The sequence below is a fragment of the Podarcis tiliguerta genome (genome assembly GCF_965153285.1).
Source record: "Podarcis tiliguerta genome assembly, chromosome: 3".
NCBI lineage: Eukaryota > Metazoa > Chordata > Lepidosauria > Squamata > Lacertidae > Podarcis > Podarcis tiliguerta.
Window position 1 is genome coordinate 74,638,804 of NC_139536.1, and position 27,691 is coordinate 74,666,494.

The 27,691-nt window shown below is 41.8% G+C and overlaps 1 protein-coding gene across 2 annotated transcripts; it reads left to right on the forward strand.

The window, feature by feature from the left end:
* Positions 1-2,381: 2,381 nt before the first annotated feature.
* GPR63 (G protein-coupled receptor 63) lies at positions 2,382-25,765 on the forward strand. 2 transcript variants are annotated; one of them, XM_083433571.1, is made up of 2 exons: positions 2,382-2,832; positions 19,156-25,765. In XM_083433571.1, the coding sequence occupies exon 2, from the start codon at positions 19,313-19,315 to the stop codon at positions 20,567-20,569; it is 1,257 nt and encodes a 418-aa protein (XP_083289697.1). In that variant the 5' UTR covers positions 2,382-2,832; positions 19,156-19,312; the 3' UTR covers positions 20,570-25,765. The 2 variants fall into 2 exon arrangements, with proteins under 2 accessions (XP_083289697.1, XP_083289698.1); XM_083433572.1 differs by lacking the exon at positions 2,382-2,832 and adding an exon at positions 14,577-14,614.
* The last annotated feature ends 1,926 nt before the right edge of the window (positions 25,766-27,691 follow it).

Sequence of the window (27,691 nt, forward strand, 5' to 3'; positions counted from 1 at the left end):
ACACTCAGAGGATGACCTCCAAACCATCCTAAGTATCTTCGCAGAAGTTTACAAAAACTTGGCCTATCACACAACACACAAAAAACAAGCATAAAACAATCCCTCTGCAGTGCCACAAATCCAACTCAATGGTGTACCATTGGAAAGTGTCGATCACTTCTCCTACCTGGGCAGTTATCTTTCCACAAGGGCCGACACCAATGCCGAAATCCAGCATCGCCTGAGCTCTGCAAGTGCAGCTTTCTCCTGAATGAAGTGCAGAGTGTTTCAGGACCAGGACATTCACAGGGGATCCAAAATGCTTGTTTACAAAGCTATTGTACTACCAACCTTACTGCATGCTTGTGAAACATGGACCACTTATAAAAGCCATCTCCAACTCCTTGAAGGATTCCATCAACGATGTCTCTGAAATTTTTTACCCATCACTTGGGAAGACAGGCCAGTGTACTAATGCCAGTGTACTGGAAGAAGCAAAGATTACCATTGCCGAAGCAATGATTCTTCAACATCAACTTTGTTGGACTGGTCATGTTGTTCGGATGCCTGATTATCGTCATCCAAAGCAACTAATCTATTCCAAACTTAAAATGGAACGCGTAATGCTGGTGGTCAACAAAAGGCAACCTGCAAATCTAAAAAAAAATGTAGTATAAACACTGACAACTGGGAAACACTGGCCTGTGAGTGCTCCAATTGGAGAACAGTCTTTAGCAAAGGTGTCATGGACTCTGAAGACACTCAAACTCAGGACAAAAGGGAGAAACGTGCTAAGAGGAAAGCAAGTTTGGCAAACCCTCACTGTGATCAACCTATATCCCCACTGTGGAAAGCCGCGTGGATTCAGAATTGGCCACACAGTTACTTACGGACTCACTAAGACCATGTTCATGGAAGACAATCTTATTTGGCTATGAGTAATCACCAAAGAAGAGAAGCAGCAGCTAAACACGTGTTGGACCACCCTGTCTGCTGGCAAGCTCTTCCTAATACTGTTGTAGGATGCAACAATATCATTGGGCAGTTGTTTTATGGCATAATAAGTGCAACCTTGTATTAATACATTATGTTCAGGGAACAGGGAAAAACTAAAAATGAATGGCCCTGATCTATAAATGTCCATGTGCAACAAAGCATAGTTGTAGAACCACTGCTTTGAAGAGAAGCGGCTGGAGAAGTGGAATTAAATCTACCGATATATTGCACATCAAGTAGAGAGTAGGGCTACTGAGCAGAACACACTGCATTATTTTAACACCAGTCAGTATAGGAAAGGCTATCTGAAAGCCATCAGAGTAGCACAGCTGGTAGAGCATGAGACTCTTAATCTAATGGGTCATGGGTTTGAGCCCTATGTTGGGCAAAAGATTCCTGCATTTCAGCCAGTTGGTTTTTATGATCCCCTTCCAACCAAAGGAGCCAACTTCTAGGGGCCAATGTCCCTTCGCCTCCCAATAAAATATTTGAGGGAGCCAGCCCGCCCACCCCAAATTGATAAGCACTGCCATTCAAATGGTGGGTGGGTGCAGCATCTTGTGATCAATATTTTATTCAAGTTGGCACCCCTGCTTCCAACTTTCCAATTCTATGCTTCTGTGATTCTGCGGCCCTGTCTGGGTTGTGTGTCCTTTTACTACCATGCGTAGATGCCAACTCCCTAGGAGCACCCACAAAATTCCCCATAAAGGGGCCGGACATCCACAAATTTTGGTGCCTGGGCCATGCACGCTGCATGGCAGCCATGGCCCTGGGCACCAGCAGTCAAAGGGCCAAGTTGGCACTCCTGCTACCACGGCCTATTTTTACCTCACAACTGAAATATTGAGATCGCTTTCGGCCACATCGCTATTGGGTTAGTGGGCAAAGCTATGACCATATGGCCTATTCTTTTGAGCGTGAAAATTGCAATTAACAAGGAGGAAAAAAGTTTATGTACTTCCAAAAACACTGGTTGATTTTTTTGTTTTGTTTTGTTCGCTAAGCCATGATACAAGCCACCAAAGCAGTCAGCTGGGAGCTGCCACCACGCTTGGGGTTTCCCTGGCTGGCGACAGGCAAGAGACCCGTCGTCCTTCCTTCCTTGGGCTCTTCTCTTGGGCACCTTCCCCCTCCCCTCCACGGCAGAAGAAGCCAGCGAGGCTCCGGCTCCGCTTCTCACAACACCGAGCAGGCCGCTTTTCTGCGCCAAAGGCAGCGTTTACAGCTGCGGCAAGAAGAGGCCCGCGCGCCTCGGAAGGAGCCTCGCGCCGTCCAGGGAAGACGGAGAGAGAGGTAGAGAACGCGCCGGCTCGCTTGCGCGCGACACTCGGGCGCCCCGCCAGCCTCCGCCCACCCGGGCCCTTGGCTCCGCCCCGGGAGCTGGCGACGCCGGCGACTCGTTCATCTCGCCCAGGAGCTAGGCTGGGGCGGGAGGGGGAGCGGGCAGGTTCCTTCTGCCTTCCGCGAGCAGCTGTCTCGCCCGGATAGGCTCGCGGAGCAAATGGGGCGGCTGCGCTGAGGAGGGGTCGGCGGCTGCGTGGGTGGATGGGAGTGGGGGGAAAGGCGGGCTGGGCTGAGGGGTAAACCCAGCCAGAGAGAGAGAGAGAGAGAGAGACCCCGCTCCAGCTCGCAGGCGATGCTCCTCACTTGCTGCCTTGGCCGTCTCCTCCTCCCCCCGGCTTGGAAGCTTTTGTTCTTCTCTCCACTTTGGGGTAGAGGCGAAGTGCTGCAGCCGCCGCCGCCGAAGCCTCGGCTTCCCGGGTCTCTTGTCCGCCAGGAAAGTTCCCGGAGGCAGCAGCCCTCGACTCGCGCGTCCGCCTGCCCAGGACCGGGGCTTGCTATTGTTGTTTTGAGGTGAGGTTAAATCTCAGGGGGAAGAGGAGGAGGTTGGATGGGCAGGAGCAGATGGAGCCGCGTGCGGCTCCCTGGAGCGGGGCTGCGAACGGAGCGAGGGCGAGGGGCTCGAGCGAAACCTCGCCGCGATTCGGAGATGCTGGACTTGGGATCCTGTCCTCCTCCCCCTCCTCGCTCCCGACTTCATATCGTAGAGCACATGCTGCTAGGGGGTAGGGGAGGGGAGGTTGGATGTGATGTAAATACTCCTTCATCACCTTAAAGGGTAGATCTCTCCCCGCAGCTCTTTCAATGAATTCTTGGGGCGGGGGGGGGGGGTAGAGATGGGGATGCACGTTGGTGATGGTGAGTGTGAAATGAAGGGAGCGCTGGATTTACCAGTGTGCGCGCACATATATTTATACATATACATCCACACAGACACAGACAGGGTGCCAACTTGAACAAAATATTGGGGGGGGGGGAGGTAAGCCCTGCCCTGCATAATCAATCACAAGTCGTAGTGCACGCACACCGTTTGAATGGCAGTGCCCTTCAACTTGGGCGTGTGGTGGCCCCCTCTAATATTTTATTGGGGGGGGCAAAGACCTCTCAGCCCTTAGGAGTTGGCTCCTATGTATTCTGACTACAGAACCAAGGGATGGTATTTGTGTATATATATATATATATATGTGTGTGTGTGTGTGTGTGTGGTGGTGCTATATGGATGGATGTGTGTTGTTTTGCAAGGTGCCAGAGTACTTTTCGAAAACCAGGAACCCAAATTAGGACCAGATGGATTCCATTGCCTTAATTTATAAAATCAGAGGTCTGCAGTAAGTCCTAGATGTATTGAGGACTGACTCCTCAGACTTCGGCTTTGGCCTTTAATTAATTAATTCCGGCTAACCCCTCCCTGTCTCAAATTAAACTTTGCCTAAAACACCAAGGGCAACTGCAACATCCTTGGCAGTGGTTAAAGAATTGGTGTGTTTAAGTCATTCGGGCACATTAGTTATTCCTTAATGCACTTTCACTATTCTCTGTTGCTACAATCAGAGTTATTAGAACCAGAGTGGTAGGAAATTGCATGATTCAGATTTAAACCACATTCCCCCCGCCCCCGTGTGTCCTCCATGTTGGTATTCTGACTACAGAACCAAGGGATGGTATTTAGAAGTGAAATGATATTACTGTATGTACAAACTTACTGTATGTGGTGGGTTAATAAGGGCTTTCAAACTTCACATACTTATGCTGGCTTTCCTGAAGTGGTGAAATACTGAATCCTGGTTAAAAAGAGAGGCAGTCCTTCACATCTGAATAGATGAGGTCCCTTAACCACATTTTTAAAAGCTGTTAAAAAGAGCTATAACAGAACAGTTTTATAATATATATATAAAACACACACACACACAAAACATATGTATGTTGCTCCATAACATGAAGTTCTCTGGGCAGCTACAATAAATAAGGAGCAGGTTTTTTCACTGGACAGTGTCCAGTAGGACTTACTCCAGTGTAAGTGTGTAACCTGGGAGTAAGTCTCACTGAGCTTATGCATGTATGGGCATGCAATGTAAAGCACTAATTTATTTCCTTAATATGTGTTAAGTGGGGTTTTCTCCCTTTCAGTTTCTGACAGTTAAATCTGGGTTGACTTTATAGCCATGCAATCTGATTATTGAAAGGGGACTGTTTTTGTAGTCATTTGTCGGTAAATGTGAGCGGGGGGCGGGGCAGCAGTTTGCAGCTGCTTGTAGAGTGAAATATGTATATTTTAGGAGGGCTGTAATTCAGGTAGGTGGTGAAGGCTCCCTGCCATCTTGTAAGGGAAAGTAAATTCACAGCTAAAATGTAAATGGTTGATTTGCTGGTAACTTCAGAACCAGGGTACTTCAGCTGAATTCAACAGGACATGAAATTTGATGTGCTTCAATCTAACCCTGTGAATGGTGGTTTGGGAGCCCTATTTAGACGCATGGGATATATGTTTCCTGCAAGTATGTCTTGCAGTGTAATTCTAGCCAGTGTGCATGCTACTGTATGTAATATTAGAACATTTGAATTGTTCTATATTTCCTTATTGCAAAGCTCTTTTCTGGTGGCAGAGTGGTGTGTGATGCCAGAATGAATGCAGTTCAAGTGTACACTACTTGCATATCACCACCTGTAAGTTAGTTATTTCTTAGAGTGTGTTGCTGCCTGAATTCATCCTTGGAGAGTTGAAATTCTACTGCAGCTTGCTAATGCTGTAAATTCTGCAATGACTAAGGCTATGTATAACAGGTAGGCTCTTTGATTAGGCAAACTAGTGAGCATATGCTTCTGTGTAGTATACTTTTTCTGCCGTAATATTTTGGTATGGGTAATAACTTTTAGGAAAAGAGTTTACTCGCATTCTTTGTACTGAGATACTTCATGGAGATAAATAAAAGGCAACTTGTGAGAGCAACAATATTACTTTTTGCAGAACTGTATTTTAATTTACAGCATCCCTACAGAGTTTCTAACTCACCAAATCAAGTGCAGCTTACCAGCCATGTGACCTCAGGGAGGCAACAAAACTTGGTGGGTTTTATCAAGCACTTGGTAGGATGCCTATGTGGCTGCTAGGCTGCATTAGGCCTTGTGGGTTGCAAGTGGTACAGGCATGTCAGAACAGCTCACCCCTGCTTTGTCATGAAGACTGCAGTGTGCATTCCCAAGAGGAATGTGGAAAAGTTATTCTCTTCAACTCTTTTTATATATTAAGTTTTATTAAGTTTCCAGGCTGCAGAGTTCATGACAAACTGTGTAGTAAAGAGAGAATAAGGTACTGATATAGTGTAGATTACTGCATTAAAACCACTTTTGAAGTGCTCTCTGGATGGGATTACTTCCAAACAAGTAGCTACGGAATTACAGCCTTTTCCCCCATAGATTGGATAGGCTGTGTCTGGATCCTTCTTTAATAAGTGAGATAGATATTTCCAATGTTACTTTGAAAAGCCATCCAGTGTGCCTACAGTATGTAACGTTCCCTGTTGCACACATTCCAAATAATGCTTGTCGCTTCAGGAGATGCAGGGGCATACAAAGTGTGGGGCGGAGGGGGTGGGTTGTCCCGGGTGCCACTCTGGGGTGTGTGTGTGACAAGATGGCTCCTGCTTCCCCCCAGTTGTAGAGCGGCCGAGGATGCACGCAGTCAGTATGTGCTCTCTTGCACCACCCGTGCGGGCACCCGTATGGGCTGCTGCTCTCGCGCGCCATCCATACAGGCATCTGTATGGGCTGCCTCTTGAGCCGCAGCCCATACGGTTGCCGGTCAAGTGGCAGCCCGTATGGCCGCTGCACACGAGTGGCAGCCCATATGGAGTGTGCATGTGCGGCATCCCATACAGACTGCACATGTGTGGCATTCTGTACAGAGTGCACACCCATGGCAGCCCATACGGACGTCGTGTGTGCATCACTGGGCGGTTCCTCCGCCACTGGAGAGATGGGCAAGTTACTAAAGTGTATGAGAGCATTTCATCCTACGTATAAGTGCCAGTAGAACATTGTTAAATTTGGAAATTGTACTTCTTTAAATCATTCAGTAGCATTTTTGATACTTTTATATATCAGCAATGCAAGCAAGAGTTCGAAATCTTAAGTGGGACCTTACTCCCATGTGAGGTGTTTAGGATTGGGATATGAAGATCTAGTTCACCTGAATGCTTGTCCCAGTTGCCATGACTTCATTGTAGGTTGTTCAGTGAGTTTTTTCTGATTTGATGATGTGGTATTAAAATGGTTAATTTTAACTGGTGGAAGGACAGGGCAAGCTAGCATGATCCCAGTCTGTGTTACTGTGCTATTACAGTAGCCTTAGGTAAAGATCCCATGAACTAGCAATCTTAAACTAAAAACTGTGGCTAAGATTTCAGTCCATATACCTTTACTGCAGTAAATGATTTGTCATTACTGTATATAACATGGATATAAAATTCCCAGGTTTTCCATCGTTCATTGTCCTGTTCAGAGAAGTCGAAGAACTGTTGTTGCTTAAGTCTTGTCTTTGTTAATGCTCCACTTTAGCCTCTCTGCTGATCAAAAGAATGCAGTTGGGATTCAGATGAGCTGCACTATATCAATGTTGTGATGTATGTGTATGACGAAATCAGTGGCTTTTCAGAAATCAGCCATTCTGCACATCAATCTGTAGTCTGTCCAGAGTTAGCATTCAAAGAATGGCCTGGGGACTTATGGCACTGTCACAAAATTAACGTTAAGCACATCTGTGCTGGTCAGTGGTTTGGGTGGGAGTCAGCACAGAACACGAAAGAGATATAGATCTACAATAAATGAGTTCTGTAATTTTCTAGGGATCTCTTTTCCATGAGAGTTTATACTTGAGTAAAGAAGTGCAAACATTCCTACAATAAGTGGGTACGAGTCTCAAAGTATGCTATTTGCTTTTTATCACTATTTTCTCCTGAAAATTATAGGATCCCTCACCTTGTACAGCTGTATGTAGTCATAACGTTGCCCCCTCTTTGGGGCTGTGTCGCTGCAATAAAAGAATAATAAACTCTTGGGTTCCCAATACCAAAAAAGAGGAAGCTTACACACACAGGAAATGCACAAAAACATTTCAGGCAATATTTAAACCAGAAATGGGAACCTGTGGCCTCCTGGCATTCTTGGACTCTAACTTGCATCACCCTGACTTTTTGCCAAGTGGGCTGGCATTGTTGGAGATGGAGTCCAACAGCCTTAGGCGCTAACATCTAAAAGCAATATGCTGAGTATTCAACTCAGCAGTTTTCTGGTTGGACAGTAATATGCAGATTTTTTCAAAACTACCAAATTTTCATCCACAACCTTTTATCTTGGAAACATCCCCGCTGCTTGTCTTAGTAGCTTCTGTGTATGGGCCAAACATTCACTTTCATCCTCAAAAAGGAGACCCTTGCACAATACTAATTTATTTTGTGTTTATTTAGCTTGTGCAGGAGAACTTCCTGGAAGTCTGCACTCTTTGCCAGTACTTTGGCTGTTAACAAGTGCATATTCAGAGATTCAAGTGTTGAGTACCATGAGTATTCAAACTTGTGTCCATTAACCTGCTTATTTTGTACAGTAGCCAAACTTTAGCATTCATCAATGGATAAATGTTTTTTTAAACAGGCTAGTTGTCTTTTAGTCTATGGAATTAAAGTGAAACTCTTAATGGCATAAGAGGCCCTCGGGTCTTTTAAGTTAATAAAGTTTATAACCTTTCGAGACTTCCTGTTATGGACTGTATAGCTGGCAGCTTGATTTGTGAAATGCAGAATAATCAACCATCCAGAAGTCTTAAAGACAAAGCACACTTGGGCTGCAAGTCTGAATCTCATTATATGTATATTAGATTATACTGGAATCAGCAGGGTTTACACATAACAGAATACAGTGGTAACTCAGGTTAAGAACTTAAATCGTTCTGCACCTCTGTTCTTATCCTGAAACTGTTCTTAACCTGAGGTACCACTTTAGCTAAAGGGGCCTCCCGCTGCCGCCGTGCCACTGGAGCACGATTTCTGTTCTCATCCTGAAGCAAAGTTCTTAACCCGAGGTACTATTTCTGGGTTAGCGGAGTCTGTAACCTGAAGCGTATGTAACCTGAGGTACCACTGTATAGGACTCCAGTCATAAATTGTGGGCCAACAAATTAAAATGCCTTCTCCTTGACATTTTAGATTTGGAAGTGTGGGCGCTTTTTGTTTTTTAAAAAGAGGTTATTTATAGCACTTGGATTATGATGCTACATAGTACAGCAGAGGACTTATGTGAATCATTGATTCACCTCTAAGACCTTATTAATGCAACCTTTTTGGTTTAATGCTTAATTCATCTCTGCTCCAGTTGTGTTCCAGAACTTTGTGCTGCCTAAGAATCTGTGTGGGTTTTTTTTTGACGCATCGGTTCAAGTATGGGATGGCTGAACCTGGAAAGAAGGAATAGACTTTGTTCCTATGCTGGGTTTGAGAACTATACAGCTGCAGGAGTAATTTTTTTCTGGTGGGGCAGGAGGGATGAGAGTTGCTTCTGAAGGAGTAGGAAATCTAATACTGACTCTGTAGGAAAAGACTTCATTGATTCCTTTTGGCTTTTGAAATGGATACCATGCTGTGAAGATACAATATTACTAGTGCTTTTAGTATGGAGCTTAGTAATTCAGCCACAAAAGTGCTATGTGTGGAACTAGATTCCATATCCTCCATTTTTGCCTCTTAGAGCAGGCTTGTTTTCTCCTGCACTGGAGGGTGAGGACCTGAACCAGTGGCTTCAAGTTACAAGGAAGGAGATTCTGACAAAACATCAGGAATGACTTTATGATTCTAAGAGCTTGTTTGACAGTGGAACAGATGCCTTCAGAAGGTGGTGGACTCTCCTTCCTTGGAGGTTTCGAAGCAGAGGTTGGATGATCATCTGCTATTGATGCTTGTTGATATTCTTGCATTGCAGGAGGTTAGACTAGATGATGCTTGGGGTCACTCCCAGCTCTACAATTCTATGATTCCATGATAATAACTTTAGTAAAATAAACATTCTAGTGTGCACAGGACATTTATTTTTATGTTTTTGAGGAGTGTCTAATCATACAGCCACCATCTGCAGCTTCCAATGGTACAGTATAGGAGCAGTTTTACTATGCAATGAGCTTTTTTGTCTAGAGAGTGTCTCAGTAACTTATAATTGAAATAAATTGTAAATTATCCTAAATGGTACTAAATCCCTAATGTAGCTGAATAAAATACTTCTGCAAGAACAAATAAGTTCTAAGCTACTCTTCCATGAAATTATCTTTAGCCAATTTTAGGTTTTGTGTGTTTTACAAAAATGGCACAATAGCAATCAAGAGTAGGTTAGCTCCAGCTTTTTGTGGAACAGAGGCTTATCACCAGCTCCACCCAAATCCTATTTTAGCATCCGTATGCAGAATGTTCTGGTTAGCTTTGCTAACATGTTTTATGCTATAAGATTTACTGCCCCAAAATGCACTCTGAGTAGCTTCAGGCAGTCAAAAGAAGTGTTAGAAAGGAGCACAGGTGAGTTGTACCTTCTCTCATGCTTGCTTAAACCATCTGAAGCTGAGACTATGCACCTGCATCCATAGGATGATGATCAGATCACACAAACAGACACTTATCACATCATGAAAGATGGTGTGGGCTCACTTACAGATGTCCTAAACAAGAGCCAGTATGGATTTTCCAATCACTGCTGTCAGTTTGGAACACTGACTGGCATGTTTAGTTACAATTTTCTGCAGCTGACTCACAGTATGTGCTATAGAGCAAGCTCCCACACCACCCTGAATCTGTGGTGATGGTGTAGGACTTTATTCCCCCCTGCTCAGAGGCTCTGAATAGTCCTAGCCAATGGCGACTCCTTATATTGCCAAATAGTTTTCTAAATTTGCTTCCATATTTTTTAAAGCACCACCTCCCAGTTTATTGCTCTCCTGCCTCCATATACCGTATATATATATATTGTACAGAGCTTTCTATATTTTATTTAAAGTTGCAGTAAGATTACAGTGGCACCTCAGGTTAAGTACTTAATTCGTTTTTAACCTGAAACTGTTCTTAACCTGAAGCACCACTTTAGCTAATGGGGCCACCCGCTGCTGCCGCGCCGCCACCGCGTGATTTCTGTTCTCATCCTGAAGCAAAGTTCTTAACCCCGAGGTAATATTTCTGGGTTAGCGGAGTCTGTAACCTGAAGCGTATGTAACCTGAAGCATGTGTAACCTGAGGTACCACTGTATGCAGAATTATGGTGTGATTTCTAAGTGTTAGGTGACATCTAGGATCTCCCCTTCCTGAATGGAGGTAGCTTCCTTCCATGGAGTGAGGGTTAGGTTCACAAACAGGGTGCTTCTGTGAGTAGAAGCACTTTCATGAAGCAAAAATGTTAGATATCATGTAAAATGCTGAATGTGTACTTACATTGGTTTTTCTTGTCTTAAGATAAGAATTGGGAATAGGCTACAATGACCAATGCAGATTAAGTAAGGACACTCAGATGCAAACATATTTGCGTCCTGCTACCAACTAAATTGCTTTCAGCATGAGTGTTTGAAAATGTGTTTCAATGTCCATATCCACATTCTGCTTCTGCTGCTTGTGCAACCGTAACTAGTACTGGATGTGGAATGACAATTTTCCAGTGACAGAAATGTCACTAAAAGAAAAGGAGAAAGAAATCCACACTGAAATGTAAAGGCAAAGTCTAGCACTTGGAATGCTGTAAAGTGCAGGTGAGGGATTTATTTGCATTGTATTTTCAATCACAACCATTGAAAAATAAAAGCTTGATAGTCAGACCTTCTGACTCCTACACCAGCCAGGACATACGATGTCAGTCAAAGCTCCACCCACATGAACACAATAAAAATGGGATACCATAGGGAAAATTTACTGTGCCAGATTATCACAGAATTTAGAAGGTAGAGCATAGGAGTGATGGATTTCAATACCTAGTCTGGTCTGGAAGGAAGCAGGTGAAAAGGAAGCGCCTTTGGTTATATGAACTTAAAGGAAGTAGACAATAAAAAATGAAGGTGTTCTAGGGAGAGCCAGGGAGCTCTTTCCTGTCAAGGGCTGGATTTGCTAGGGGGAAATTATTATTCAGGGGTTGCATGCCACCAAAGGGAAGGATTCTTTAACCCTCTCTGCCAACCCCTTTTTACTTTCCCTCTTAGTTTCATTGGGAACAGATTACAGTGGTGCCCCGCAAGACGAATGCCTCGCAAGACGGAAAACCCGCTAGACGAAAGGGTTTTCCGTTTTTCAATGCGCTTCGCAGGACGAATTTCCCTATGGGCTTGCTTCGCAAGACGAAAATGTCTTGCGAGTTTTGAGATTTTTTTTCGCTCCCCACCCCCTTTTTCCAAGCCGCTAAACCGCTAATAGCCTTTTAGCAGCTAATCCGCTAATCCCTTAAGCCTTTAATAGCTGCTAATAGCTGCTAATAGCCGCTAAACCACTAATAGCGCTAAGCCGCTAAGCCGCTAATAGGGTTGCTTCGCAAGACGAAAAAAACCGCTAGACGAAGAGACTCGCGGAATGAATGAATTTCGTCTTGCGAGGCACCACTGTATTGTTGCCAGAAATCTGAACTGATCACTTGTGTTGACTCTCCGCCTCCCTTCACCCCTCCATCTGATTTTGCTCGCTTGTCCTCCTGGTTTTCCCATCCTTCCCTCTGGGTGCTCTTCCCACCCAAGTCTGCATGAAAGCCAAGGACCACATGTTCCCTGTCTCTGGTCCACGGCAAGAAAAGTGACAGAAGATGGCATAGAAAAGGAGAAGAGCCTGCAAAAGCAACTGGATTCAGAGATGGGTATAATGGTCAGGTTGGGCATTTTTTGTGAGTGGCTGATAGCAGTATCAGTCTTGACTGTGCCAAGCACAGCTACAGATGGCATAAATGAGGAATGGCGGAGAGGGACGAAAGAGCTGAAAGCAGATAAACACACATGGAAAGTGGGAAGGTGTGTGGGAGAGCTGTACAGATCCAAATCTGAAATAACAGTGAAACTAAGACTCTGAAACCAAGAGATTTGAGACTACTTTTACTTTACGTGGCGGCCTCCGTACTACATGGCCAACTGCTTTTGAAACTGAGGGAGTTTCAAAAGCAGGTTATGACATGTCTGTTCAAAGAAAACAGACCCTTGTGTAAGCCTAATTAGTCCATTTTATCCCAAGTATGATCTGGAGAGCATTTGTTCTGTGTAATGCACTTATTCCTCATTTGCCAAGCAACTTGTCCAATCGTAGCCCATTGAAACAAGTGGGAAGGAGCTTCAAAAGTTTTGCTTTGTTAAATTACATTATTGTAACCTTCATTCTACATCAAACTGAGGGCAGAAACCTCAAAATCTTTTGCTGTTTACTGTGTCTGGTGCCTAGTGTGCGTGTCTGGCAGAGACGGGTGTTCAAAATACTTTGAGCAGACCTAAACTGGTAGCTATTTGATTTTTCAGTTGTGGGCTGATCATAATAAGCATTTTATATATAATAATCCAGGCTCTCTCCCCAATTATTTACAGCTAGCCACACTATTTGTTTTATTAGCGTGATTAATTACGTTAGTGACTTTGCGTGAGTGGTAGTATAAATTCCTTTGTAGTCTATTTCTGGTGTAGATAGGAACATGGTTGTAAAATTTAGAAGCCTGTAGCCAGATGGATTAAAGTGTTGCTAAGGAAACAGACTTGGAAATGAAGTGGCAGCAGACTGTCCACAGAACATCATGCTGTTTGGAACTGATATTTTAGGTTCATGCAGATAGATAAAACAGAAGTATGAAATATTAATTTCCTGTCTTTTTGAAAATACCATGTTAATTTTTATTGCTCATTAATGTATACAAAGAACTCTACATGCTTTCCCTGTATCACAAAAAGTGAGAAGTCTACAGTAGTTTAAAGGGCACTCCAGTGGTTGGCCTCATCTAGGTACAGATGTGGTCCATCACCTGCTTAACTTAAGCAGTGATACGGGTCCCAGTTAAATGTTTCTCAGGACTTGAGTGTTGAGTTTAAGAGCAGTGATAGTCAAAATGTTAACAGAATTTAATTCATATTGAAAATACAAGTGATGTTTGGATCTGTTTAGCAACGTTGGAAGATGGTGACTTGCTCAAGGAAACTTTGTGTCTTGCCAAAGGATGGCTAACAGCTAAATTATACATTTTTAAAAAAATGAGGGATCAACCATTGCACATTTTTTTGCTCCCTGCAGTCTTAGATGCAATCTGAAACCAGTTTAGCACCTAAGAGAGCCTAATATGCATTTCTACTACTTTCTCCCAAGTTCCATCTATAGACTGACTAAATGCAGATTACGTGAGTTCAATGTCAACTGACATTTTTCTCCCTTGCTTGGTTTACCACCAAGCTTGATGAAATGTTCTGGAGCTCAAAAACTTGCACATTATTTTGTCTCATTTTGGGTTGGTTATCAGGCAACCCCCTCTCCCCCAACCAGTGTGCAAGGGTTTGAGTTTGGGCCAATGTGGCTTATGGGAATCTTTCCTGTAAGCCAACATGCCTACCTTTGCTCAAAAGGTGTTCCTTCCTTCTCAGATGATTCCTTGTATATACAGGGGCAAAGCAAAACGACTCAGTGCCTCTTTGGGGAATATAGTTGAAGAAGGCCTTCAAGCAGGAAAGTTGCACACCAGGAAGGGAGCCTGGCTTTTTGTTACCGTTTGATTTTTTTAATGTTAACTTCTATTCTGCTCGAGAGCTAACTTTATTTATTTATTTTTAAATCATTTGGGAAATTCTTTTGGTAATAACATGAGGTGGAATTCAGCCCCATGCTTTTCCAGTCATTCCGTCTGCGTGAGGGTTGCTGCTTCCCTCTGCACTCTGTTCTGGGGTTCTTCTGCCCGCCCCCCACCGCAACTGAACCAATTGCAGGGCACATGGGGGGAGGAGAGCGGGGAAAGCCCTGTCATGTAAGGTGGAAGTTCTTGCTAATGGGGTTGGATAGGTGAATCATGCTCCCTGTATTTTCAACTGCACCAAAGCTGTTTTTTTCTTCGTTGGGTCTGGGGGCTGAGGTTTCCCCCTCCCCCCATTGCTTAGTATTGACACTGCTACCAAGTCTCTCCCCCCCCCCCCATACTTTTTGCTTATCTGGAATTTTCATAGACTGAAAATCATTATTCTGTGGAATTTGCTACCAAGCATATGTTCTGAGGATTGTATTTTTATTCATGTCAAGCAGGTGTTTCCTGTGAACCTACTTGGCATGGATTTCTGAGGAGCTGATAGGTGAGCATAGGATTTAGCTCTATTCTGTGGAAACCGTTTCTTTGTTTCCTCAATTTGGTGGGAGAATGTTGGCAGTAAAAAAGTACAGTAGTTTGTGTAATGCAAACAAAAGTCTGAAGTTATGAGGCCTTCATCTCAATGTGAAGTGAAAACCATTTTGGGTGTCCTATTATGCCTTTTCTGATTGCATTCTTAATAACAAATGGTTATCTACTTTGCCTACTCTCATGCAGGCTGCAGTGTGTGGGTGGAATTTCTGTGTTTTCAGACAGTTATTGTTGGATGCTGGGCTGAGCGCGGGCATAAAGCCCATTTGAATCTAGAGGGGCTTCTCTGGAGTAAATGGGCTGTGGATCATAGCCACATTATGCTGATGCTGAATTGTCAGGTATGAATCCAGCAGTTTTGAGAATGCTCACCAAACTGCACTGTTCCATACTATAGATCTATAAAATCTATACATTTTATATATTTATAGTCCCACTAAGACCTGGACTGTAGATTTCACAGATCTATAGGCCAAGACAGTGTAGCTACATATAATTGTTGCCACCATGGATAGGATACAGACATCAGTGCCGTCCAACCAGCATTCAGGTCCAGGGCCCTTACCTAATGACTGATTTGGTTGACTGTTGGGGCCGGGCTTGCTTTGATTTGCTCTGTCTATAAAGTTTGAGAATCAACTAAGACTGCAGTCCTTTAGTAGCCTACCTGACAGTAATACCCATTTAACTTCTGATTCTTAACGCCTTGTGAAGATGTACATTGTATGTTAAACTGTGATGTTTAGAGACAAGTAGTGAATTATATACAGTGGTACCTTGGGTTACAGACGCTTCAGGTTACAGACTCTGCTAACCCAGAAATAGTACTTCGGGTTAAGAACTTTGCTTCAGGATGAGAACAAAAATCACATCGTGGTGGCAGCGGGAGGCCCCATTAGCTAGAGTGGTACCTCAGGTTAAGAACGGACCTCCAGAACGAATTAAGTTCTTAACCCGAGGTACCACTGTATTTCCAGTACTACTGATAGGAATAATTGTTTGAATCTAGTACAGAAACTATATGGCATGCTGTCTTGACGTTTTATTAACTTTTAGCTCTATGATTGCAGGCAATACTTTAGAGCAGTGCATAAGCCCCTTTCACATGCTAGGGTCTTTTTCACCAGCATAGTGATCAGTATCTTCCTTCATGATATTGTCCATAAGCATCTGAGTTGGAAGAACAGCCAGTGGGGATGGACTTTTTATGGTAACAGCTCTTACTAGAATAGATTGAAGCAACTTCTTCGGGAATTACTGAAGATGTTGGCTGTAGGGGAAGCTCTTCTAAGTTCTGGCAGTGCTGAATGCTTGCTAGCAGTCATGTTTCATACAACTGGCATATTGGACTAGTCTGTGAGATACTATTGCAATTTATTGCTGATATTTACTTACCTTTGTTCAGCAGAACAGCAATGATAAATCTTTATTAGTAATTACATGATGTCATCTGTCCAACAATCTTTGACTTCATTTGAGCCACAAGCATTAGTCTGTCAGTTATTGAATTAATGCTGAAACAAATGAAAGAGCTGCCTAGGCTGATAAGTTTTTGAAAGAGAAAATCAAATGGTGATTATCTCCTTGAGAATGCAGTTTTCCCCCCATTAAAATTTTATTGTTCTTTTATAATCTCTTCCTTCATAAATTGGATGTATGTAATAATGTCATTTACTTAGGTCACAGAACTGGGGGAGAAAACTTCTAAGATGGCTTCATGACCCCTTTGAACTATTATTTCCCTTTGAAGGGAATAAGTACCCAATTTAATTTTGTTTTTATGGTTACATAAATTATAGCAGTGAAAGGCTTGGTATAGGGTGCAACTGACTGCTCTTACAATCCATCAACTCGATTTTTAAAAACCAGCACCAGATTAACATTTTTATCCCAGGTAAACAGTATCTTGTTCATGAAGTATAAAAGAACATACAAATTGTTTTAAGATGACAGGTTGAAACAAGTTACTATCACTTCCTTCATTTTAACTGACTCTAATAATGAAGTTCAGCCCTTATATAGGGGAAAATGTGTGGAAATGCATTAGATACTTGCAACTTGGTGGTCTTTGGACTGCCACTTAGACTGCAATCCTGATCCTGCTTACCTGGGAGTAAGTCCCACAGAATACAGTAGGACCTACTTCTGAGTAAACATGGTTAGGATTCTGCTGTAACTCGACTTCATCTTTACTGAAGATTTTGGTAAAGATTTTACTTTTATTTTTACTGGAGATTCATGTGTTATAGGACATTGTACCATTGCTGAAATAGGTCCTACATTTTTAAGGCTATGCTTGCACATTGTGACTTTTACCGCAGAAGCGGTTGTTGTGACAAAAAGTCCCTCTTCCGTACTGCTGCACTTACAAACACGTGCGCACAAACATTACCACTGCTCTGTGAGACATCACCACAGCAGATCTCAAGCAGGCACACAAAGATGGCTTAAGAAAGTCATTGGTTCCCAAACTATTTTCCCCATGGACCACTTGGAATTTGCTGAGTGTCTTGGAGAACCACTTAATAATTTTGATGCCTCTTGTAGCAATTGTAATGATCTGTACTAGATGCTGTATATGGACCACAGTTTGGAAACCCCTGGTCTAATTGATTCTTCATTCTCCAGGAGTGAGGTGAATTTCTAGACCTTCTCCCTCTCCTGGTGCTATTACATTAATTCACATGAACTTTAGTTCAATTGAGCTTACAGACCACCTATGCTTCAAAAATCAAACACTACCCTGAACTGGGACATCCTTGAGAATAATCTCAGCAATATATGCCAAGTCTCTAGTTCCTTCACTTAACCTGCTGGCAATTTTTACTGACTTGCCCAATATATGTTACAAAGAACTGAAGCACATAAGCAGAAACAGCTTCCCCTGTTTTCTGTTATCTTTTATTCTTCACCTGAATTATTTGTTCCTGTCATGCTACCTTTTACATCACTCCCCCGTGGGCTACTGCTGTTAGTCTTTCCTTGCTTCTTGCTGTATTATTTGAGTCATAGGCCTTTATGGGCTTCGTTGCCAGAGATTTTTTATGCAACTCATCGCAACTAAAAATAACCCAAATTTCATTTCAGTTGCTATTGTAGATGGCATATTTAAGCTTTTTTCGGGGGTGGGGGTGGGGAAAGAAAAGGATAGTCTTCGTTGAAATATACCTAAAATGGTTTGCTAAATCTCACTAAAGTTTTGAAACCCCTTGCCATTGTCCTCGTGTTTATGTCCCAGTTAATTATTAGAATTAAGACATACTCCATCAGCATTGATATCGATATCATTGATATGTGTATATGTGAAAGTGGTTAATTGCAGCTCACAGCCATTTGTAACTGCTGCTTTGGAAATGGGTTTTACTTCAACCTAGCTGTAAAGCGGGTGTGCAGGCGCTGTTGGTGGTGCCTGCAAAGTTCTGGGCAAGGAAGCACTTTTGAAAGGGGCATCTAAAGACCCCTGGGGGTTGACATCACTGTGACATCAAGCCAAGTCCCCAGTCCTGCTGTAGACCATTACTTTAGCTACCCTTCATGTGGTTTGTATGTTCCCATTAGACTACTACTAACATTTACATGACAACTAAATGAAAGGATATTTGACAGTAGTATCTGATTTCCCCACAAGACACAAGAGCCTACCTTGTTTCTACTCTACAACACTACCTGCTTATCTAGGGAGGAGCAGGGGTGACAATCAAGTGGATTCCCTACAGTGTGGTGTACATTTGTTGTCCTTCTGTCAGTATACCTGAACATAGAGAATCTGCCAAAAACAAAACCCACACAAAAGTCTTCTTAATGGAAGCATAAACACATATGTTCTCAAGTACTCCAATGAACACCTGTAAAGAGCATAGCCTGTTACTAGAGAAAGGGATGACTATTGGACTTAAATTGACTTGCCACAATTTTGTTGACTTACTTACTTACTTACTTACTTACTTTTATTTATTTATTTATTTATAACTTTTATATACCACTTGATTATTGGAAAAACCCCTCAAAGCACTTTACAAGAAGTATAATAAAATTATCACTAAAAAATTACAACTGTAATTTAAAACTTACAAAGTTAAAATCACAACAGAATAGACTAAAGTGAATTAATACTCACACAGACTTTCTAAAGGTCTCCTACTCACAGCAGAAACTTGTCTGAAGAAAGTTGTGCTGCAAAGGGGTTCCTGCTCCTAAATTATGCCTGAATGTGCCTTTGTAACTCTTAACTGTTGTAAGGTTCTCGGAAACAGAATCTCACAGGACAATGCAATAGGAAAGAGAGGCTACTATGTACTTTTTTTTTGTGGTACTCTAGGGTTTACTTGTGCAGCTCTTCTGATCATATATCCCTATGCAGCACTGCATCCTCCCTTGATTTCTGTAGTAGATGCTTCCCCACCCCCAACTTTGTCTTCAGTATGCGTTAACACTAAGCAAAAGCAACAACATGATACTCGCGTCTAACATTCTAATTCCTGCTTGATTTTTCAGACCAAAGCACTGCCATGAAGGGTGAAGCTTTACTTTCCCCCTGCTGGATCTCTAACTACGATTTGGGGCATGGCCATGGATCATGACACCACCCTTATATGCTAAAATGCCTTGAAGCCTCTTTATCTCTCCCTTGCATTCTGCTCTGTGGGAAGTGATGGTTTTTTCTGCAATGCTGACGTCTGCTCATTCTGGGACATTCAATGCAACTTTTATTGTCTATGAAAATATGTACGCAAATATCACCACCCCCTCCTTCTTGGTTCGTAGTGGCACAACGCAGCCACTGAAATATCACTTGGGTGCCATGGTTATCACTGAGGTAACTACTCTGACAACCAACACTACAACTGCCCACCCATTGCAATCAGGCTCCAAGAGCTTAAGCCTGCCACTCCAGGTAATTCTTTCTGCTGCCATGATATTTATACTCCTCGTTTCTTTCCTTGGCAACCTTGTTGTCTGCCTAATGGTCTATCAGAAGACTGCAATGCGATCGGCTATTAACATTCTCCTAGCTAGCCTGGCTTTTGCAGACATGTTGCTTGCTGTGCTGAACATGCCTTTTGCTCTGATAACTGTCATCACAACCCGGTGGGTTTTTGGGAATATCTTCTGCAGAGTCTCGGCCATGTTTTTCTGGCTATTTGTCATCGAAGGGGTGGCCATTCTGCTTATCATTAGCATTGACAGGTTCCTTATAATAGTTCAGAGGCAGGATAAGCTGAATCCATACCGTGCAAAGTTCCTCATTGCTGTCTCGTGGGCTGCAGCCTTCGTCGTTGCTTTCCCACTTTCTTTGGGAAACCCCAACCTGCTACCTTCCAGAGCACCTCAGTGTGTGTTTGGCTACACAACAAGCCCTGGCTACCGTGCCTATGTGATACTGGTGGTACTGATTTCATTTTTCATCCCGTTCTTGGTAATGTTGTATTCTTTTATGGGCATCCTCAACACTGTACGGCACAACGCAGTTCGCATCCACAGCCACCCAGATAGCATATGCCTCAGCCAAGCTAGCAAACTTGGTCTCATGAGCCTTCAGAGACCCTTTCAGATGAACATTGATATGAGCTTTAAAACTCGTGCCTTCACCACCATATTGATTTTGTTCATTGTCTTCATAATCTGCTTGGCGCCCTTCACCACCTACAGCCTTATTGCCACATTCAACAGCCACTTCGATCAGAAGCACAACTTCTTTGAGATAAGCGCTTGGCTCCTTTGGCTCTGCTACCTCAAGTCTGCCCTGAACCCATTGATTTACTACTGGAGGATCAAGAAATTTCATGATGCATGCTTAGACTTAATGCCGAAGTACTTCAAGTTTTTGCCACAGCTACCTGGTCACACCAGAAGACGTATCCGGCCCAGCGCAGTATATGTGTGTGGGGAGCACCGGTCAGTTGTGTGAAACTTGCAGCAAAGGGACACTTGTTCTTTTTCTGATGTACGTAAATTTTGGTGGATTGAAATACAATGGCTTCTTTAGCTGCCATGTTTGTAACTTTAGTACGTATTCCAACTGCCATGTGCAATTTCAAGAGAGAGATCATATTTGGACTTTGCTACTGGAGTATATGACTAAACAAAGATATTGGCTACAAACCCAAAAAGCTCCATGTGCACAAAGGAAGAATAATACAGACAGAGATTTCTGTCTTCCACTGCTGCAGTTTAGGTTCCTCCTTCAGCAGATACAACAGCAGCAACGGAAACTTCAAAGAAAACTCCTGCTAAGTGCAGTTTTCCCCCTTGCACACATGTGTAGCTTTCTGTGGATTGTGGCCACTACCTACAGCTTTCTGCAGTGGAGAGGAAGACTTATTTGAATTATTTCTCAAGTTTGATGCTCAATGACTGCAGGTCCACTTAATTGTAGATGTTTTTAATGCTGCTATTTTATGGTACATTGGGCTGAATACTTACTTTTTTAAAAATAAAATAAAAGATGTTACTGTTTTATGCCAACATAGGCCGCATATCCACTATGCATTTAGAGCATTATCATACCACTTTAAACAGTCATGGCTTCCTCCAAATAATCCTGGAAATTGTAGTTTGTTAGGGGTGCTGAGAGTTGTTAAGAGATCCTTATTCCTTTCACAGAGTTACAATTCCCACAGCTCCCAGAGAAGAAGAATTGATTGTTAAACCACTCTGGGAATTGTATCTCTGTGAGGGAAATAGGGATCTCCTAACAACTCACTGCACCCTTAGCCAACTATAATCCCGAGGATTCATTGAAGGAAGCTATGGCTCTTTAAAGTGATTTGATACTGCTTTAAATGTATAGTGCAGATGGGACCATAGCAGAGCCAAAAGGTCTCTATTTAATTTAACATTTCCAAGAGTTGTAGTGATATTCAAAATAGATTCTACTTATCTTTGTGCACTTTAAAAAGAACTGTATAGGGGTGTTTTGTTTTTGTGTGTTTTGTTTCTTCCTGCAAGGGTTTAGTTTTTTATCCAACTTTTGTAGTGTTTCAGTAAACAATCTTTTAACAAACATTGTTTTCAGAAGGATAGATCTGCAAACACTGAGTTTATGTGAATCTCAGAAGCTCAGTGCATGTTGCTCTAAGCGAGGCTATACATAAATACATTCATTGTGGTCCAGCAGAAGTTAAACATGCTTAGGTCTCATTGAAACCATAACATTAAAATCTATGAATTTTAGTTGCTTAAGCACATGGGATTTTGTTTGGGGTCCTATTGATTTCAATGGGATATAAGCATCTTACATTTCTATGAATTTTACCTGTTCTGTGTCATAGGCTGAGCCTATTGATGCCATATTGCATTTTTTAAAGTACAGTGGACGCTTGGGTTGTGAACGTGATCCATGCAGGAGGCACGTTCGCAACCCGCAGTGTTTGCAACCCGTGTGTCTGCGCACACGCTTCTGCGCATGTGCAAAGAGCAATTTAGCGCTTCTGCACATGCGCAAACGCCAAAACCTAGAAGTAACCCATTCCGGTACTTCTGGGTTCGGTGCAGTGTGCAACCTGAAGCGTCTGTAACCCGAGGTATGACTGTATACAAATTTCAGGATCCAAAGAGCTACTTTATGTATATACCCAATGGAAACTACCATTATTCCTTTGGAATGCCAAGCCTCTAAGTCCATGTCACAAACTGTTTCTGAAACTGCCCATAGTTTCGAGAGAGATTTGTCACCTGGAATAGTGGTTCAGTTGCTTGAGAAACGTTAGAACAACTCTCCTTTGTGTCTGTGGAACTAATTGTATGGTCTTTTGGATCAAAAAGGAAACAGTACTGACTTTTATTCAGAAAGGGACCAGATCTCCACAAGGTACAAATAAAAACTATTAATATATTGGAGCTATTATTAATGCACTGATTTCTTCTGTATGAGAGGTTTTTGGAGGAGGGAATTCTTTTAAAAAGCTTTAGAAAGTGAGAGTAAGCAGGGGTTTCATACTTCCACAGGCATTAATAAGTTATCTTACTTGCATTATCAACCAGATTTAATTTTTCTCCCTCTTTCTTTAGTCAAGCCAATTTGTAGGATTGCATCAGTTACCAGCTTTACTTGTCTTGATGTTAGCCCTACAAACACCAGGTCCTATTTGAGAAAATATGAAAAAAAAGTATGGAAAATTATGTTAGGAATTACTCGAGAATACTTGCGTGCAATCTGTTAAATGAACTTAAAGATGCCAATATATTAAATCTCTCATCAGTTCTACTGTAGTTTACAAGAGGGCTAGATATGTTTTTGCTGGGGTTCTTTTTAACCTAATTGATTTCTTCAGTGGCAGCAAATGACATAACTGAAAACCACTACTTGGTCAAATAGGAAGAAGCAATGCTGTTCCTCTGAAAATTAAGTATATATATTTTTTAAAAGTTGTGTTATGGAAGAACATTTCATAGACTGAGGTGTGTTTGCTGTTGATGCTACTTTACCTAACTTATTTTTACTGCAGGGAGAATTCATTGCCTCCCATTAAATCTATTACTAAATGTTATCACTCTCTAACAAAGGAACTTGTCAATGCTGTCAATAACCAGTGCCATTGTTCTGTCTTCCAAAGGAAAGCAACATAACCCGCCTTTATGTGGTAACTGAAAGGGATCCTCACCTTAAAAGGGGCAGCAAGGATGTGCTACTGATCATGCTTCTTAATATCTATAAATTGACCTTGGATATCTGAGCTGGGCAGGCTCTACAGCACGTAGACATCTGCGCCTAAAAGCTTCCATAGAAGCTGGAAACCTATTCACACAGAACTAAAAACACAGGCTTCCCTAGCTTGGACATCCATGCGTAGTGCAGAGAACCACATACTGCGGGAGCCCTGTAATCGGTTGGCCATCTTCATGTGCTTAACATTTGAATGGGGGCTATCAATGCAATAAAATATAAAGCTCCAAAATAGAGAGGGGAGAGATATCGGAATTTGTAGGACATTTGTTTTTCCATGTATTTCTGGAGAGCAAAATGTTCTTGAAGTTCTAGCAGCAAGTTATATGCGGGAAAACAATCTTCCTTCTAGTAGTGCATTTATTTATTTTTTTAGTTGTCTCAGAATATATACTCTTTACAGTGCCTGAGGGATCAGGTCTTGCACCTCCCTATGTAATGCAACCATGTGCTTGCATTACCTACAGAGACAAACACTGGCCTCACTTTTCTATCTTATTTTCTTTATGGGTGCAGGTTAGAGTTCAACACAGCCAGCATATCTTCATACATCGTGAGACAGTTTGGGCATCTCGTCCTTTGAAATTGTGGGGTGGTTCTTACATTAAATGGCAGTGTAAGGTATACTCTGGTGTAAATTAGTACTTCTGTTCCTGTGACTGGAAAAGTAAAAGTAGAATGGATTTAAATTTGACCAAATAACACATATCAAACTTCACTAATTGACTACAGTGCACAAAAAAATGCTGAAAGGTTTGGACCTTGACATTTGCAGGAAATATTTCTCCTTTAAAACTTGCATTCAGAAAATAGCTTTCCTATGATGATAAGGCTTTCCTTTGTATACCGGATGATTCTGTAAACAACAAGCATTCTTGAAGCATGAGCCTGTTGTGTTGACTTGGAAGCAAGTCTCACAACATGCAATGGGTCTTGCTCCCAGGTTATGGGCCGAGGATTGCAGATGCTGTCTTCAGCCAGCATGTCTTGCTGCACTAGGTGGAGAGGGTATGGCTATGCTTATGCTGTACAACTGTGAATTTACTTTGCAAGAGAATTTGGTATCTGATGCAGTATATGACAGCCTGACTTTTTTTAGTGGCTTGGAAGTGAAGAAAAAAAATATCCTGTTTCAACAAAAAGGTTGGAAGCAAGAGGTGACTAGACAAAATGTCTCTCCCTCATTCTCTCTCTCCCTCCCCTCTCACCTGCTCCTCTGGTCTTTGTTCTCTGGATTTTTAAATTGTGCTGCACTTGGAATAGGTAAATATTAAAAAGATCTTTGTATGCTAGGAAAGCTATTAACAGGATACTGTGTGTTAAAGGGAAACGTGAGCATGTGTGATTTTAAAATGTGATATTGTGATATAGCACCATTGACTCTGTTGCTTTTCACATGCTGTTTTAGAACAGTGCCTTGTTATTTTGGGATGAATTTCTATATCCTCTTACACTTGAGAAGTTTTCACTCCTACTGGTAATCAGCTGCACACATGCATACATTTACACTTCTCTAAAGTTTACACCCGTGTTTACAGAAGTCATTTTGTATGCATTTCAGAAGGCAACAGTGAAGTAGAGATTTTCCCCCTCTCCAAAAAATAAATAAAAATGATGTAAATCATGCCATTAATAAATTTTGGGTAAGGAGTTTTACCCTTTGTTTATTTTTCACATACACATTTGCTTGAAGTTCCTCCTTTTTATAATGGGGAAACAAAAAAGGGAGGAGATTGCAGTAGGAAGATCAAACTGAATGTGATTTTTAAATATATGTATTTATAGTTATCTAAACTACTTGTCAAAACTGTCATGGTTGTACAAACCTGTTGCTAAAGGGGGTTTTCACTGCAAATTATTGAGGGACATTGTACATGCCTTGAGGGGATTTACTACTTTGTGTAACCTATTTTGTTTGTACAGAGAATAACCGTGGTGTTTCTTTGCCTCCCCTTCTGTTCGGTATTTTTATATATTTTTTAAAATGAATTTATGCATAAGTAGCTGCCCGAGTTTGATATTCTTTCATATATTTACCACCTACAGTTCATGAAACACTGTCCTCACAGAAAGATGTATTAGTTTATTTTTGCTATATGGCAACTAAGCCAATATTATGCACTTGTTGCAGGTGAAAAAGCTATGAATTTCTAAAATCTGTTACTTTTTAGAATTGATATTGGTTGTCAATGAAATGAAATGGTTTGACTTTCCTTTCCTTTTTCTTCTTCACAAAGCCAGTATGGATAGGGACACCTCAGATGTAGAGTTCTAAACTAAAGGTGAAGCGTGTATGATGTACATATATTTTCCTTGGAAATAACAGGAAAACAAAGGGGGGAAATGAACTTTGTCTAGCAGTCCAGAAGGAGCCTGCTAATGTTAACCAATCATGTCTATTCTTGAAATGCTGACCTATTAAAAACGTTTTCATAACAATTCAGTTTTTGTGTTTTGTTAGAAAAATCAGAGGCATGGTTTTAGAGCCTTTTGAAGACTAGTGTCTAATATAAGCAATTCTGACCTTTCAAATTTCAAATATAGCAGTGAAATACTTCACAAAAGATTGCAATGTGTCAGGTGGGTGGAAAAGACAAGTGGCATTTTTTTAAAAAAGTTTCCAAATCCAAGCGCTCTTATTTTCATGTAGATTTCCTGTTCAAGTCCCCAAGAGAATCTTTTTGCCACACAGTGGAGTTGTCCTAGGTGCTGAAAAGAACGGGCAGTTGCAGGTGGTGTTGAGCTCAATGGGCTACTTCATACACTTGAAAAATCAATAATAAGAATAAGAATAATTTATACCCCACCCACCTGGCCGGGTTTAATAAACATAGGAAGTTTCCTTACATCAGACCACACTATTGGTATACCAAGCTCTAGCTGAGTTTTGCCTGTGGGCAGAAGTTCACCCGGATGTCAGGCAAAGGTTTCTCCCATTACCACCACCTTTTACCTGGAGATACTGGGGACTGAACCTGGGATCTTTACACAGCATCTTGGCTGATGCCGTAGCATAAAAGGAAATGATTAATAAACCAGGACAAACATTTTTATAAGTGGTCTCAGCAGTGCTGCTTATAACCATTGTAGAAAAGGGTGCAGGATTCCTCCTTAAACCTGATAATTGATGGTGCATCAACCAGAAGACTTAACAGGAATTTGTATCTTTCATCATGGTCACAGCGTTTCACTAACAATTCCAAGTAGCTCCATGTCCACAGCCTCTGGAAGATTTTAGAGCTTGCCATTCAGCTAGCTGTAGCTGAGTAATTAAAATTTGTTCAAAGTAAACAGAATGTGTGCCAGAAGCATTTGTATCATGTTGTATGATTCATTTTCTACACAAAACAATGACCTTTATGACTCACTCAACTTTCTGTTTGTGCTACTTTCTTCTCCTGAATATCAGAAAAGATAAGAGCTGTTCTGTAATGGGAGGTAGCCAAGATTCCACTGGGATTAAGCAACCATTTGTAAAATTTAAGAACAAAAGAAGAGTCAGATAGATAAGATAGATAAGATAAGATCTAGTCCAGCATCTGATTCTCAGTGATCAACCAGATGCCTGTGAGAAGCCTGCTAGCAGGGCATAAGTACAGCTGCACTCTCCACTTGTGATTTCTAGCAGCTGGGATTTGTAGACACACAATGTCTGGTACTGGAGGCAACACACAGTCATTGATTGCCTTATCCTCCAGGGATTCATCTAAACCCCTTCCAAGTTTCTGGTTATCACTATATCTTACAGTGAATTCTATAGTTTAAATATATACACTGCTTGAAGAATCACTTCCTTTTGTTGTGAATCTCCTACTGTTTAGCTTTGTTGGATAACCTTGGGTTCTAGTATTATAAAAGAGACAAAGACGGAACCTCTCTTTATCCACTTTCCCCATAATTTCAGCATGTTTCCCTTTTCTTTCCTTTTCCCTGAGCTTAAAAGTCCCAAGTGTTGCAACTTTTCCTCATGAGAGAGTTGTTCTAGTACCCCTTGATCATTTTGGTTGCGCTTTTACAGCTTTACAAATATCCTTTGTGAGATATGACAACTAGAACTGTACGCAATATTCAAAGTGTGGTCGCACAAAACATATGTGTAAGCTATTATATTCACAGTTTGAAAATGGACCCTTTCCTAATGATTCACATTAGCGAATCACCTTTTTCACAGCTGCTGCACACTAGATTGACATCTTCATTGAACTATCAGCAGTGCTCAGTCACTGCCAATTCAGATGCCATTAGTGAAATCCAGTGTATTAGGGATTTTTGTTCCAAAGTGCATTTGCTTGCACTGAATCACGTATTAAACGTCTTTAGCAAACTTGGTCATGTCACTGCTATATAAAATATGAACCTAGTAAC